Source organism: Amia ocellicauda, chromosome 17 (assembly GCF_036373705.1).
Source record: "Amia ocellicauda isolate fAmiCal2 chromosome 17, fAmiCal2.hap1, whole genome shotgun sequence".
Lineage (NCBI taxonomy): Eukaryota > Metazoa > Chordata > Actinopteri > Amiiformes > Amiidae > Amia > Amia ocellicauda.
The window spans coordinates 25,515,808-25,531,203 of record NC_089866.1 but is presented as its reverse complement, the minus strand read 5'-3'; the positions used below and the strand labels follow the sequence as shown (position 1 = coordinate 25,531,203).

Sequence of the window (15,396 nt, the reverse complement as noted above, 5' to 3'; positions counted from 1 at the left end):
TGACACATTGACACTGTCACTCATATACACTGTCACAAAGACCTGTAGGGCACTGTAGAGAGGATAGAGTCGCCGCAGTCCTCCTGTCCGAAGGCTGGAAGAGAGGACCCTATGGGTGCGACCCCAACCCTCAAGAACGATAGCATTGGGTGCTCTTTCCAGAGAGATAAGGAGTGGCCAAGGTGGTGGGGGTGCGGTCTGCACGGGGGTGGACATGGCAGCAGTGGACAAGCTGCACAAGAAAAAGGCTGTACTAGCACCAGTGAGAAGCCCCAACGGCCTGTGGGAGGGTTTATTTAACTACTGCAGTTTCAATATCAACAATTCATAGTGTAAAGCTTGAATAAGTCATTTAATGCATGGCACATTAAAAGTTTGTAGCAGCAGCAGGGACTAACTTTTTCAATTCCCGCGCGTTGGCAGGCAACAGCTATCTAACGGAGCTCAAAGAATAACAATAAACTAATAACCAAAGCTAAAATGTGTAATTTAATTCACTGTACATTAACATTTGTAGTAGAAGCAGTCTCATTTTTCTGCAGCAGGGGGTGTGTCAGGGAGCGTAATGCCTTCTGTATTGAGACAGACTTGAGCAGCGGTGTCAGACAAAGATGACATCATTTCCATTAGGTGATTAGATGAGCAGGTGTTGGCACATGGCACAGTCCAAGCTTTTTCACTGAAATATGCATTAATTACTCCCGTAAGCCAATACTCTAACACTGACCTGTAACATAGCCACTTTGAGGACACTGTTCTTGGTGTTACTCAACAATTGATTCACTACCATTACCCAGGGAGATAAGCAATCCATTCAATTGCTTTGCAATAGAGAACCAATACAGACACTTGAATGTTCATATGTGAGAGAGTGAGTGAGAGAGAGAGAGAGAGAGAAAGAGGCTACATGCTATTTAATGTTAACTCAGTTGGAGCAACAGCTGTTTGGTCTTCAAATACCGGAAAGAGCTCAAAAAGCAAGTGTCTGGGAAAAATCATGTTTCAGATTGCTTATACTACGGAAGAGCATTAGTACGGAAGAGCATTAGGGCCACTAAGAGAGAGAAAAAATATATATATTTTGAGATTTAAAGTCAAAATAAACTTTTGAGAAAAAAAGGCAAAAGTTTTGAGATTTAAAGTTGAAATAAACTTTTGAGAAAAAAAGTCTAAAGTTTTGAGATTTAAAGACCACAGCATCGATATGGTGTTATAAGGGGACTGTGTAAAACCCAAAATGGGTTCTAGATGAGGAGAAGGTTATCGTGAAGTTAAAAAAAACTGTGTAGAGCTGTATTGAACTATAATGAAGGTATAAAAGGGAATTATTGATGTCTAAATTACTGAAAAGTATGCCTCGGAATGCTAACCTATTTTGGGTGTATGTTTCCAGTTCCAAAAATAACTCCCCAGCAAAAAACTACTGTACCCTAAAAAGGACTACGATGATTTTGGGGAGTTGTCTTTTCAATATTAGAAAGCAACCCTTGGAAAGCTAACAACCCAATCTAAGACACAAACTTGTGGCATTGGGGACACTTATTTGGTTGTCTCTTCCCAGTCCAACAAATTATTATTTTTGTCATTTAGCTGACGCTCTTATCCAGGGCAACTTACATTTGTACCCATTTATACAGCTGTCTTCCAGGACTTTGGTGTTCCTGAGCTCACCAGTGCGTTTTCTTTTTAAGAATGTACCAAATAGTTAATTTGGCTACACCTAATGTTTTTGCAATTTTTCTGATTGATTTGATTTGATTTGATTTTTCAGTCTAATGATGGCTTACTTCACCCACAGTGGCAGCTCTTTGGACTTCATATTGAGGGTTAACAGCAACAGATTCCAAATGCAAATGCCACACTAGAAATCAAATCTAGACCTTTTATCTCCTTACCTGTAATTGAACTAATGATGGAAAAACACACACCTGGCCATGGAACATCTGAGACAGCTGAGCAGCCAATTGTCCAATTACTTTTGAGCCCCTAAAATTGGGGGGACCACATATAAAAATGGGAGTAATTCCTACACTGTTCACCCAATTTGGATGTAACTAAATAAAGAAGAAAGTCTACACTTCTATCAAATCCATTGCGGTGGTATACAAAGCCAAAATGATTACAATTCTGTCACTGTCCATATATTTATGGACCTAACTGTAAATCTGATTATATCAAAGGCCTGATTCTCTGTACCAGGTGGTTAAATCCATGACTGAATAGTTTCTTAAAAGGAACATGAGTTTGCAAACAATGTAATTACTTCCTATGACATAATTAACCTGCATAGAGTTCAAAAGGAAATGTATAAACTGGTATTCACTAAATGCTATATTGTAGAATAAAGTATGTTAAATCATATAATTTGAAAATGGTTTAGAAAAGATTCTTGTGTTGCATATTCTGCACAGCAAAACATTTAATAAAAATGTAATTTGCTCACATATATTACTATAAGCAATGCCATTTTATTTAATTGGGCTAATAAGATTGAATAAGCAAGGTTACCAATATGTCACCATATGCTAAATATCATATGCTATGGGGTTTGGCTGAATTTATTTGGGTTCCTACTAATAAATAATCAGATTTAGTGAGCAGGTTCAGAGACATACGCATAAAGAATATTAGGGCTTGTCGTTATCCCACAGTGAAATCTATGAACAGAGGCCAACTTCCTTCTATTTGGTTCTTTTATTGGGAATTAAGGATGGCAACTTCAAATTCATACAAGCTGCCATATACAAGGACAAGGGCCACAGGCTACAGAGCGGCCACTAAGGTCCTGTGTAGCGTTTGAGAACTCCAAACGAGGATTCACCTGAGCTCAACACTTCCTAGCAGGAGAGCTGTTGAGATGGCAATAGTAACGCATGAGCAGCCATGAGCAAGGGAGCTGGGGGGGAGTAATATCCACTGAAGATCTTTCTGATTGCGAAAGCAAAAAAAAAAAAAAAAACTGTGTCACTGGGAGAGTGAAGAGTGTGAAATGGCAATGGGCCCAATGCATAGCAAGATGATTGGATCATGGTTGGGCTGAGGAAATGCTGGACTCAATCCCAGGAATGACACACATACAATAATTTTCCCAATATGACCCCTTAAATCAGTGGTCCTCAACCCTAATCCTATAATACTCATGTATCTTTATTTTTTTGTTGTTTACTCCAGTTGAGTGCTCATGAACTAAACTATCTCAACTGTTTCCCAGTTGACAATAATTAAAAAGGCACAATTAAGGAATATGAGTTCAGTACAGAGTTCAATTTAGTAATTTCAGAGCAACTAGAAGAAAAAACAGACAACACATGGGTACTCTGGGACTAGGGTTAAGAAACAGTTTCCTATGTGAATACGGAACCGAGAAGCTCCCAGAGCAAGTAAGTAAGATCAAGTATGTTATGGCTAGCCAAACCTGGGCCTGGGGAGATATGGCCCCTTTTGGTTTTTGTTATATCTAAACTGGTAACTAGTTCATTGATGCAATTATTCAGCTTATTTCAATCACAACAGCTGCTGATCATAGGAAGAATACTTGCCCATTAACTTATATGCAATTTATTATTAGTTTACAGAAGAGGAATAGGGGCCTTTAATGTATTAATATCTGCAAAGAACAGGAAATATTATAATACTAAATTTAGCACAGTGTAATGCTTGATTTCAGTTATGCATTTCTATTTAAAGGCAATGTGAAAATCTCATCCTGTATCAAAGTGTACCAGTGACTATGGTCACCTAAAGGATGAGTACTAATGAAGACACAAGTTATTGTATGAATCCTAGGGAGGCCTACATTTGGGAGCAACAAGGTCTGGAGATAATTCAGATATTTCTAAACTGGTTTCATGATTTTTGTTTTGAACCATAACAAGCTGTGAATGCATGTACAGCTGCTTGAAGTAAGATGGCTTATTTTGTAGGATATTAGGCTGAATAAATAGAAAACACTATAATAATATATATAATAACTCTCTATAGCTAGAAATAAAACTGAGATATACAAGAAACTTCTTCTATAATATACACATGTCTCTTATGCACTGTTTTCTACGTTCAAATATGCATAAAAAAACACACAAAAAAAACATAAAGACAAACGTATAATGCAACACAATGCTTGTGCAGAGCTGTTGAATGAGACGTTTCGGTCACCGAAACACCCAAGCACTTTTTTTCTCAGAGCGGAGGAGTAACAAATAGGGCGTGCATCGTGCTGTGTCTGCATTGCGTCCACCGCCCAATAAAAAGTGCCTTGTAGTGGGCTATCGGAATCGCTCCGCCGCCCGGCGACGACGGGAGAATAGAAGCTGTCGCCATTTTTTTTTTTTAATTCCAAGCAAGTCGTTACGGTGTGGGTGGACGGAGGCATAAGTGTCGTTACGGCCTTGTTGTGTTTTAGAGTGAAATAAGAGTGCATTACCAAAACGGAAGTGTATATATTTTGTTTTTATTTGTTTAAAATATATACTGAGCGCTATATAACCAAGCTATGGCCGATATCGATAAGCTGAACATAGACAGTATCATTCAGCGTCTTTTGGAAGGTAAGGAAAATCGGCAGCTGCTTTTAATGCAGATTTGTAACAATTGTACCTTTGTTGTGTACCGTCTTCTGCTGGTTTGTTCAACTCTTGGGAAGGTATGGGTGCGTGGAGGTTTTAACCCTGGCATGTAGCGGAAGGAAGCCCTTTTTTAAATGGAAAATGGAGGGCTGCCTGGCGGAAAGGGCTTTGTCGCGCATCGCATTATTAACGGCATGGGTCCCTTACTGGGTGGATTGTAATTTATCCGGTTTATAATCTAAAAAGATGATATTCCTTGATTTTACGGAAGAGGCATTGATAGCGATGTTCTAACAACGGCAACTCAAAAATACACGACAACCAGCAGTTTATTTAGAAATAAAGCGACTGACCGCCCACAAAAGAAAAGGGTTTATTCAATTCATAATTTCAGCTAGTCCATGCGATTTACACACGTGTAAATGAGCAGGCGAAGGTGAAATATGCAGAGATTAACCGCTCTCGGTCACTACTAGATTTCTAACCGCTTTTGATTATACTGGGGCGACCCAGTTTCGCCCGTTCATAAACCGGAATGGCACCGATGCTGTGAGACAGTGAGACCTGGTTTGATTTTAATGGAAACTGCTGGCAAGTTACCGGTGTCTGCTTTTCTAGAAGCAAAGGGTCCATTTTCTTTTTACACTTTCGCTTGGTAGTTTGCTGTGGCGCACCCATCAATGCATGAGCATTACATCGATGATTGTTGTAAATGCTACTTCCTCACACGGTTACTGTCATTGATAACCGTGTAATTTCGTGTTAATCGGAATTAACCTTTGAGAAGAGTGGAATAACTATCTGCATTGTGTGTGTGTGTGTGTGACCCATTTTTATTTCTCTTGCAATACAGTAGACCACCGGTCTTAGGAGCTGTATTGCTTCTAATTATGCAGAATATGCAGGATCTGCTTGCGTTTTTATTTTTTTGTGAACATGCAGTCCTCTATGAAAATTTATTGTCAAAAGATGGAGGGAGAGTCGCCAGCATAATATTGCATTAATGATATGTTATTACTCGACCCCACATACGGTGTCGTGGGCACCAGGGGCCTGTACTGTTGCACCTATTATCACATCTCAAGTGGCAACATTTTATCAATCAAAAAGCTAGGTCAACACTGAGTATGCTTAAACTGCTTGCTGTCAGGGCTTTATATGAATATAGGTATGTCATCCTTTTGTTATATTTTAGTCGGTAAAGGGCTTTTTTTTTTTCATTGGCGGTGTGCCTTTTTTTAATACACGTGCATTTTAACCAAATGTCATGGATAAGATGGTTCTTTGACACTTACTACTATGCTGTTAGGGTTACATTCCTCGTTTCAATGGCACATGAAGTGTACCTCATTTAAAATGCACTTGTGTGTTTATTCATGTATCAAAGGTACATTCTGATCAATTGTCCATCTTGCCAAACCAGGTCACAAAGCAAGCAAATGTATAGTCCATGCACAGGAGACCTCACTTCATAAACCCAAATGTTAAGGCATAAATGTTGCTAATATGAACTACTTTGTTTTGATATTCTAAATAGCCAAATTCTGTGGTGGGTGCTTTTCGTTACCCTCTTTCTTTGATGCACAATTTCAGTGCATTGTTCTACTTAGTTGGCTTTAGAGTTTAAATATTTTGTCTGTTTTGTTCCATTCTAATTGAGCTCTTATTTACTTAAACTTGTTGAACCCTTTAATCAAATTACCTGGTGGATTAGATCTTTCCTAATGGTTTTGAGATCTTAGACGGGGTTAGAAATTCACCACAGCCGTACCTAGTCTTGGGCATATTCCCCTCATTTTAGGTATGTTGCTTCAGTTGGTAGCATTGACCTCCATTGCAAAACTAATCTGCTGGCTTCAACATCCCATTCCCCTGTCTGAGATCCCAATCTGTAGGTTTTCCATTGACTGCACAGTTATGCAAGACTATTGTAACTTCTCCACCCTAGAGTGTATCGCTGGTCTCGGTGATGAGGTGGGAGAGTTTTGAGAGTAATGCATAGTTTTGGCCTGGTATGATGTTTTCCTTTGATGGATTGTTTAGTGATCCTGATTTATCTCATTGCTATTAGTAACCCATCTGAACAAGAGTTAATGGTTTACTTTGATAATCAAAAGTATTGTGGTTTTACAAGAAATCCTAATATGGGCTTTCAACGTTCATGGAAGGTTATTTTAATGGAAGAGTTCAGTGAAGACCTTAACCAGCACTTTGAGAAGAGAGAAAAACAGCCTGATGAGAAGGGATGGGTGTTCTTGCTTGTATACAAGTTTTCTAATTTAAATCTCTTATTCAAAAAAATTGAACAAATTAAATTTCTTATGCATTTTGTACTAGGGTGTAGAGAGAGTGGATTAGAGAGCAATGCAGTTACCAGGTTTGTGCGTTTATAAACTGATCATGTGAGTTTCAGATGGGTGTTTAAGGGAATGTCCTGTCTGCTACAATTAATCTTTGGGAGATTCATGTAAAGGGAGGTTAGTTCCTGTACGTATCACATTTTAAGAAAGTGATTTTGTCAAGTATGTCAATGAAAGCGTTCTCTCCTAAGATCAAGTATTGTCCATGTGATGATGCTTCCAGCTGTTTCTGAAACACCCCAAGATATCCAGTTAGGACATTGGGTACAGAAGGTAATTGCTCCTAGTTTGGAGTCATGTCTGTAGCAGCTGTGGGCGACATGTGACTCAGCCATCATAAACTGAAGGTGATCTTGATTGGGAGTGCTTCTGAATTGACACACCTATGCAGTTCAAACATTTATCTGATCGTCTATGAATAAGAATACAATTTCCTACATGACTTTGACCACAGCTGGGAGTGTGGATTTTTATTTATTTTCTTTTAACAATAGTTGGAAGAATTACATCAAGGGGACAAACTAGGGCTGTGCGATATGACGATATATATCGTATGACGATAGAAAAACGTCTATCGTTTCATATTATGCTATATCGTTTATATAGTGGTGTCGCAAATTGCAATTTTTACGGCAGTATTTTTCGTCATTATGACGCTTTGCGTTCTTCCCGGTTCTTCCACACGTGTCGGATGCGGCATGAAATGTCCATCAGAAACGGACCGACATGAGGAGAGAGACCTGACACTATAACCAACACAACCAAGACATACTTTAATGCGCAAGCGCACACGGTCCGCCCCGCTCTCGTCGCCGGGCTGAACTCGATCTGCAAGCAGCACCCCCCACCCCCGCTAATTTTGACTGATATAATTTGTATAAAAACAATAAACGTTTGTTTGCATTTTAATGAATTGGAAAGCAATGCAAACGCATGCAGAAAGTATAATTATCTTTTTATTAAGATGAAGTGGTTCAACAGTTGTATAAACTATTTTGTATTAACAACGTGCTGTACTTGTAAGTAGAATCGAAACGCGACAGTCAGAAGAAATGTCTCTGTCTAGTAGATGTTAATGCGCCACTATTAACCTGGGGTGCTAAATCTACCTGAATCTGTACCATTTTACAGCGCATGTGTTGCGTGATTAATATTACTTGTTATTGTTGTTATGTGACCGTAAATCATACTGTGTATATGTATGTGTGCTCTGAGGAAGATAAGTTGAAACGCTTAAGCATTATGATGTTCACTTTTTCTCTAATAATTTTTGAGACGGGAGCTGCTGTCCTTCCTTGACCGGATAATTGTTCTATATAAAATCCCTGGGATAAGGCACCCCGCATTTAAGATTTATTAAAACTATTGTAACGCCAACTATTTTAAAACTTATATGCGTTTGTGTGCGTGTGTGTATAGAGATATAGAGAGCTATATATATATATAACATATTTAGATTTATAACAACATAACACACGTAATAGTAATCACACAACACTTACCCTGTAATGTGTTGCATTCTGCATATATTTACCATGACAGCCTGCATGTAGTATTTTTTAGTTTTGCTTATTGGAGAATTAACAAAATACTTGTAGTTTGAATGTCTTTGGTCTTATTTTGTGGCTTGATTGGATAAAAACAAGAAATATACATCGTGTATCGCCCAAACTTCTAAAAATGGAGATTATTTTTAAGTCCTATCGCCCAGCCCTAGGACAAACCTAGCAAAGATGGTTATTGGGTGTTTTGGTAACCTTGAGAATGCACTCTTAAATCATGAATTGTCACACGATGGAGAAATTGGATTTAATGACAACCATGTATTTTAAGAATTAAATGGGCAGTCATGAACTTCCCTTCAAATGTGGAATAACCCCAATAGTGAAATGTCTTTTGAAGTGAAGTTATATTGTACTAAATATAATGTAATGGTCAGCAGTAAAACTGAAGGGTATTTGGCTCCAAAAAGGTCAAACCTGTTAAAAATAGAACCCTGAAATTATATTCAATTGAGTTGTCTATAGCGGTACTCTAGTATGTAAAGAGAATACAAGCAAGCAGAACAGTAATTTTAATGTCTAGGATAAAGCAGTAGTTGGATGTTAATCTGAAATTGTTACGGTCGTTTAACATGCAAACACCAAATAGTCATTCTCGTAGCTTGTTATATAATATGTTTGGCCTTGTAGCATCATTCCCTGAGCTCGCTTATGTGCTTGATACTTGGTTTTGTTTTGCCGTCGTCGTCCCCCCAACAGTATTTCAGATAATTCTTGTTGTGCATCAGACCAGAGGTTACAAAATGCCCTCCAACCCAAGTTGTTCACTGTGAATGGCAGTGGTGAATGCTGTAACCTGCAAGGACCTGATAAATGAGTAATTGCCAGTGACACCAGCAGCTCCTCCACACCTGTTAATCCCTCCCTTTGCTACAGATGACCCTGTCATTTGGGAAGGTGTATTGAGGTTTCTTGTATGATGACATGGCTCAAGTAGAGTCACTCCTATACCAGTGTGAATTAACAAACATCACGGGATGCTCTATGCCTCTTTTCCCCGTACCATATCTCTGCTGTAAAATGTGGGTGGATGGTTCTTTGCATAGATAAGGTGTTGTTGCCTGGTTAATAAGGTCTTATACATCTAGAGTAAGGGTGCGTTTCCTGTCTCAAAACAAATGGCTGTAAATCGAACTGCTTGATTTCGCAACGGTAACGGGGACCTGTTTGTTTTGTTGCAGCTTTGTATTTTTTAAGCTGATAAGCAGAGTGATCTGTTACTCAAATAAGGAAACTAATCAGATTTTTAAAATGATATTTTTTCACTTACATGATGGTAGCGGTTGCTAATCCAGAAATGTAATTTGCTTGATAACTTAATCCGCTTATGTTCCAGGGTGTTTCAGCGGGGCTGCTGACCTCTATTAAGCATATTGTGGTAGTTTATTAGAAGCTTGAGTTAAAAAATAGAAATGTATGTATCAAGCTCATTGATCCTTGCTCTCTTCAGCCAGTGCTTCTAACATTTAGACTACAGTATGGAAGATGCTTCCATAAAGTAAAAGTATAGGCTGCTTATCTAGGCAAATAAGGTTGAATAAATACTTTAGGTTGTACTGTTTTGATTGAACCACCAGAGCTGCTTTTATGAAACTCTCAAGAGCTAATGTCTTTAAACCTAGTTTTTAAAACCTATTAGTATTCTGCCATCTTGTGCATAATTGCCTGTGTGGTTCTTGTCATTGCACAGCAGCAAAGAGGACTTTTCAGAACTGTCTGGATTGCTGCACATCTGTTTATTTATTGGTACTTCTATACCTCTAGCACAGGAGGACTGGAGAGATTTTAGGCAGAGCTTGACTTATTTTTTTTGTATATATTTTTAGATGTAATGTTACAGTTGGTGACCCTGAACATTTGCCACTCAAATGGCAGGCAAGCTTTGAGTGTAACAATTTTGAACTGTTGCTGTTACCCCTAATAAAATGCTATCAGAGTAGTAAAGTGTCTGGGAAAAGTTGTCAACCATTTTTGGCAGTGATTGCTTACAGTTACCTGATCTTAATCTCTTGGCTGTCTTGTCTTGACTTTTTAAGGTTTGAGAACCTTAAGCACTATCTTTATACATGCAATGCATACAAAATATTTTCCTTCATTCTTGGTTCAAGTGTATTTATTGAGCTGCTGCTTAATTTGTTTTTTCCAAAGGGTGAGGAAGTATGACTCATGCAATTTCTAGATTGTGCCATATTCAGCAACATGCAGGATTTTATTGCAGAAATATCAAGTACTGAGAAAAGTGTTAGTTTTCACGCATGAAATGGGGAAATGTTGAGAAGGTTGATCTTAAGAAAATGACTTGGCCTATTTTACATCTTTTATAAAGTAATATGGAACCTTCCATGGTCTATTCAGTAAGGTGTCTTTTCTGATTAACCTTGATTCTTAGTTTTCACATCAGAATGTTTAATTCAGGTAGCACAAAATTCATTAACCTTTCTTCTCAGTGGTCAAAAATCCTGTGTTGGAAAAAAGAAATGGGTCACAATGGCATATTAATAGAACATAAATGTAAAGCTTTCAAAGTAATTTCTTTTAACCCACTTTTGCAATGCATTTTACATGTATAGTTTGTATACATCAGAGACATTTGTGGGATGCTACCATGGGTAATTTTTCCATTTCTTTTCAACAGTGAGAGGGTCAAAACCAGGCAAGAATGTACAACTTCAAGAAAATGAGATTAGGGGTCTCTGTCTCAAATCCCGGGAAATCTTCCTTAGCCAGCCTATACTGCTCGAGCTTGAAGCACCTCTTAAAATATGCGGTAAGTTCATAAATCCCACAGTTATGTTAATTGAGTAGCTAATTCTCCTGCTGAAGATCATGCTGCTAAGCGAAAGGAGGAAATGTTTGCCACCAGTTGAGTAAAGTCCTCTGACTTATTTCTCAGCCTTCTGGCATGCTTAAGAAAATGATCAGAAAGGAAATTTGATGCAGTGCTTCAGTTTGTTGCCAAATACATTTTGCTACAATTTTAAAAGACGATTACTCCTGGCATGAAGCTCATCAACAGAGGGGAGGTGCTTAACTTGTTTGACATGTAGTACCTTCATGATTTTAGTTGTTACAGTGCTACTCTTCTGATTTCAAGCTTTTAATGTTTTTAAGTCGACTTAAATGCACCAGTTTTCTAATTGACTGTTTTCTACAGGTGATATCCATGGGCAGTACTATGACTTACTAAGACTATTTGAGTATGGGGGATTCCCACCTGAGAGCAACTACTTGTTCCTTGGTGACTATGTGGATAGAGGAAAGCAGTCCCTGGAGACCATCTGCTTGCTGTTGGCCTACAAGATCAAATACCCAGAGAACTTCTTCCTTCTACGTGGAAACCATGAGTGTGCCAGCATCAACAGAATATACGGCTTTTATGATGAATGTGAGTTTTTCTTGAAATTATTCTGAAAAGCCTTCTGTGAATATACTTGCAGAGGGTGCACAGTCTCGTGTTACAAAAGAGGAATCTGCCCTAACAAATAAGTGTTCCGATTTTGTATTATTTACTGTGCTCTTAAATGCAATAAGTGCATTCAAAATCTCCCCTGAACTGGTTATACAAGCTGTGTTTTTGTCCCCTCCACTTACTGTGTTTCTTCAGTTCTCCATTGCAAAAGTGACTTTGGAATAATCCCTTCCACCTTTCCAGCTGTCTTAATATTCTCCTTTTAACATGACAAGAATTTTGTTCACTGTTATGTAATCGTGCAGTGCTCATAGTTACGTTAATTCTATCCCTGAGGTGATGCATTGGCACAGAAAATAATGGTTTCTGTCATGTGAACACTATTTACATGGCAGATTTTAGAATTTAATTTTACTCGAGGCAGCTGGAAAAGCTATTAGTCATGTCTGAAATATTAAGTATTTTTTCATATATAGATATTCTAAAACAACGTGTCTGTCCTGCAGGTAAAAGGAGATACAATATCAAGTTATGGAAAACTTTCACAGACTGCTTTAACTGTCTACCGATAGCAGCTATTGTGGATGAGAAAATCTTCTGTTGTCATGGAGGTAAGTATTTTATTATCCATGAACAAGTCTTGCATATTGTCCTCGGATGACTCCAGGAAGCTCTTGGAATTAATAAGACTCTTAATGAAATCTAGATTCAATTTTAATAACTCTTCAAATTGTCATTATATAAATGTTGCCTACTACTTGCTGGTTTTATTTTATTTACTTCAGCTTCCCCATCTGCAAGTTGGATTTTGAACGGGCTTCGTGTTCACCTAATATGAATTAATTTCATAGTTTGCCTTGATCCAGTTCTTGGTTACAAAATGTTAATTGATGGGATTTATTAATGATGGTTACCTTTTTGTATTCTTTCTGCATTGGTGATCATTGTAGATCTATTGCCTGAAGTTGGCTAATTAATATTCTATATTCTGAGATTCCTGAAAAATTTCATTTTTTATTAATTTATTAAATGATCTGACAAGTGTCTTTGTTTCTCTGTATTGCTCAAATGTGTCGTTCAGCTGCTGGAAGATATTGCATTCCTTCTAGGGGAACAGAATTAATTTTGCATAATCGTTTGAAATATTGGAATTGAAATTGGTTTACAAACAATCAAAACTCTGGCTTGTCCTGCTAGTAGCCATATATTTAGATGAACCTAACCTCAATTCAGAATACATAATTTTCTTTTTTGGAGTGTACACTTTTTTTTTCCCTTCCCACCTTCTTCCTCAGGCTTATCACCAGACCTCCAGTCTATGGAGCAGATCAGGCGAATCATGCGCCCAACTGATGTGCCAGACCAGGGCCTGCTGTGCGATTTGTTGTGGTCCGATCCTGACAAGGACGTACTGGGCTGGGGGGAGAACGACCGAGGGGTCTCCTTCACTTTCGGCGCAGAAGTCGTGGCGAAATTCTTACACAAACATGACCTGGATCTAATTTGTCGAGCCCATCAGGTACAGCAATGCTTGAAATAAATTAACAGCCGCCAATGAAGCTTGCAATGTTGAAGTTGGCTAGTTTGACAAGTTAAAAAAAAAAAAAAAAAAAAAAAAAAAGGCCAAGCTTCACCGGTGCCCTCATTAAGCAGTGTGTACGATGTTCTTGTTTCTGAAGGTTGTTGAAGACGGCTATGAGTTCTTTGCGAAGAGGCAGTTGGTGACGTTGTTCTCTGCACCAAACTACTGTGGGGAGTTTGACAATGCCGGCGCAATGATGAGTGTTGATGAAACACTCATGTGCTCTTTCCAGGTAAGAATGGAGGAGGAAGATTTTTTCGGTACATCTTTGGCTGCGTTCGCAATAAATTCTGTACCGGGGGGAAAGATAAAACCTCGTTTTAATATTGGGGACATCTGCGAGAGTGCCACTTGGCTCTGCAATTATCACACACACGCAAAAAAAACAAAAACAACGTGGTTCAGGTTACTTCCTGTGGTAGTCTTTTATAGAGCAATAGTTATTTAGTCCTAGCCCATAGTTTAATTGGAAAAACGACTTGTTAAAAAAAAAAAAAAAAAAAAAAAATTGCATACACAAAGGCATTAAAAAAAAATCCTCCAAACAGTATAGTGATATTGTAAACCAGTCCAAAAGTCATATTTTAACCATAATCAAAATAAGTGTAGTGGTGCTTCAGTAATTCCACATGTTAAAATGGAGAAGCAGCTTCGATTATAATAGTGTTGTCTGTACTTGTATTTATTTCTTGGCAGACTTCACTGCCTTACCTAGCCACCATCTTTATTTTATACCCTTCTGACCTCTAATTAAAGATGTGTGTATGTACATGTTACAAAACAAATGTACATTAATTATACAATTCATATGTATTTTTAGATTTATAAAAAGGAAGCAGCACATTTTAAATAGTTGGGCATTTATTAAATCTCTCACAGATGACCTAAACTGTCACTTTTAGGTTGCAATAATACCACAGCCCTGGTCTCCTTAACTTATTGTAGCTGTAGAGCTTGAATCCTCTTGATTTTCTTTTAATCTGATCTTCCTCCTACCCAAACCCCCCCCACCCCCATATTTTTTTTTTTTTTTTTTTTTTTTTTGTAGATTTTAAAACCGGCAGAGAAGAAAAAGCCTAATGCAAGTAGGCCCGTTACACCTCCAAGAAATATGATCACAAAGCAAGCAAAAAAATAGGACATGCTGGCATTGCCCTGGTGGACTTGTAACATACAATCTCCATTTTTAAACAAAATTACCCTTTTTCTGTAATGTTTTATTGGTTGGCTTGCTTGGAATAGATTTTACTTCTCGTCTAGTGGTTTCTCAAACATGAAAAACTGTTTGGTTCGATTTGCAACAGCAACTGAGAAGACTGCTACTTCAAGGTAAAGGGTGAAAGTGAATAGATTTTTCTAGATCTTCAGACTTCAATGGCTGTTTTCTCTTCAACAACTTTTGGGTTTATGTACTCGTTTGCAGCCAGTCTTCAACACATTTCAGAGCACTTTTTACAATGTAAATGTCTCCGCCACCAATGGATTGTGCTTTGCTGGAAGCCGAGAAGACGCATCAGTCAAACAGGTTTCAGATAATAGACCTGCCTGTTTTTTCCACTATACATGATGGAACCCAACACAAACTGCTCAAACCACTGTGAAAAGTATTTGCATAGAATGAACTTCAGAACTAAGCAAAGACGATCCCATAAGGATTTTAGTTAAGACTGGTTTTATTTCCCACATTTGACACACTTGTCTTGTGTAGTGATCAGAAGTAATAATGATTCCATCTGCTCCCATCACTGAATTGGTGTATTTTAAGCACACTTCCTGTACTGTATACTTCAAATGAATAAAGCAATTCTTTTAGATGTTGTCTTTCTCTTATTAACACTTCACCATTTCACATTTAATTTTATATTTCAGATCATTGATCCCCTGTAAATTTCACACATTGTAAGGGAGTGCATACTAT

The 15,396-nt window shown here is 38.0% G+C and overlaps 1 protein-coding gene across 1 annotated transcript; it reads left to right on the top strand.

Moving 5' to 3' along the window:
• The first annotated feature begins 4,291 nt into the window (after positions 1 to 4,291).
• Positions 4,292 to 15,290, top strand: LOC136712967 (serine/threonine-protein phosphatase PP1-gamma catalytic subunit A). Its single transcript, XM_066689815.1, has 7 exons — positions 4,292 to 4,547; positions 11,123 to 11,254; positions 11,642 to 11,872; positions 12,403 to 12,507; positions 13,192 to 13,415; positions 13,576 to 13,710; positions 14,527 to 15,290. The coding sequence occupies exons 1-7, from the start codon at positions 4,493 to 4,495 to the stop codon at positions 14,614 to 14,616; spliced, it is 972 nt and encodes a 323-aa protein (XP_066545912.1). The 5' UTR covers positions 4,292 to 4,492; the 3' UTR covers positions 14,617 to 15,290.
• The last annotated feature ends 106 nt before the right edge of the window (positions 15,291 to 15,396 follow it).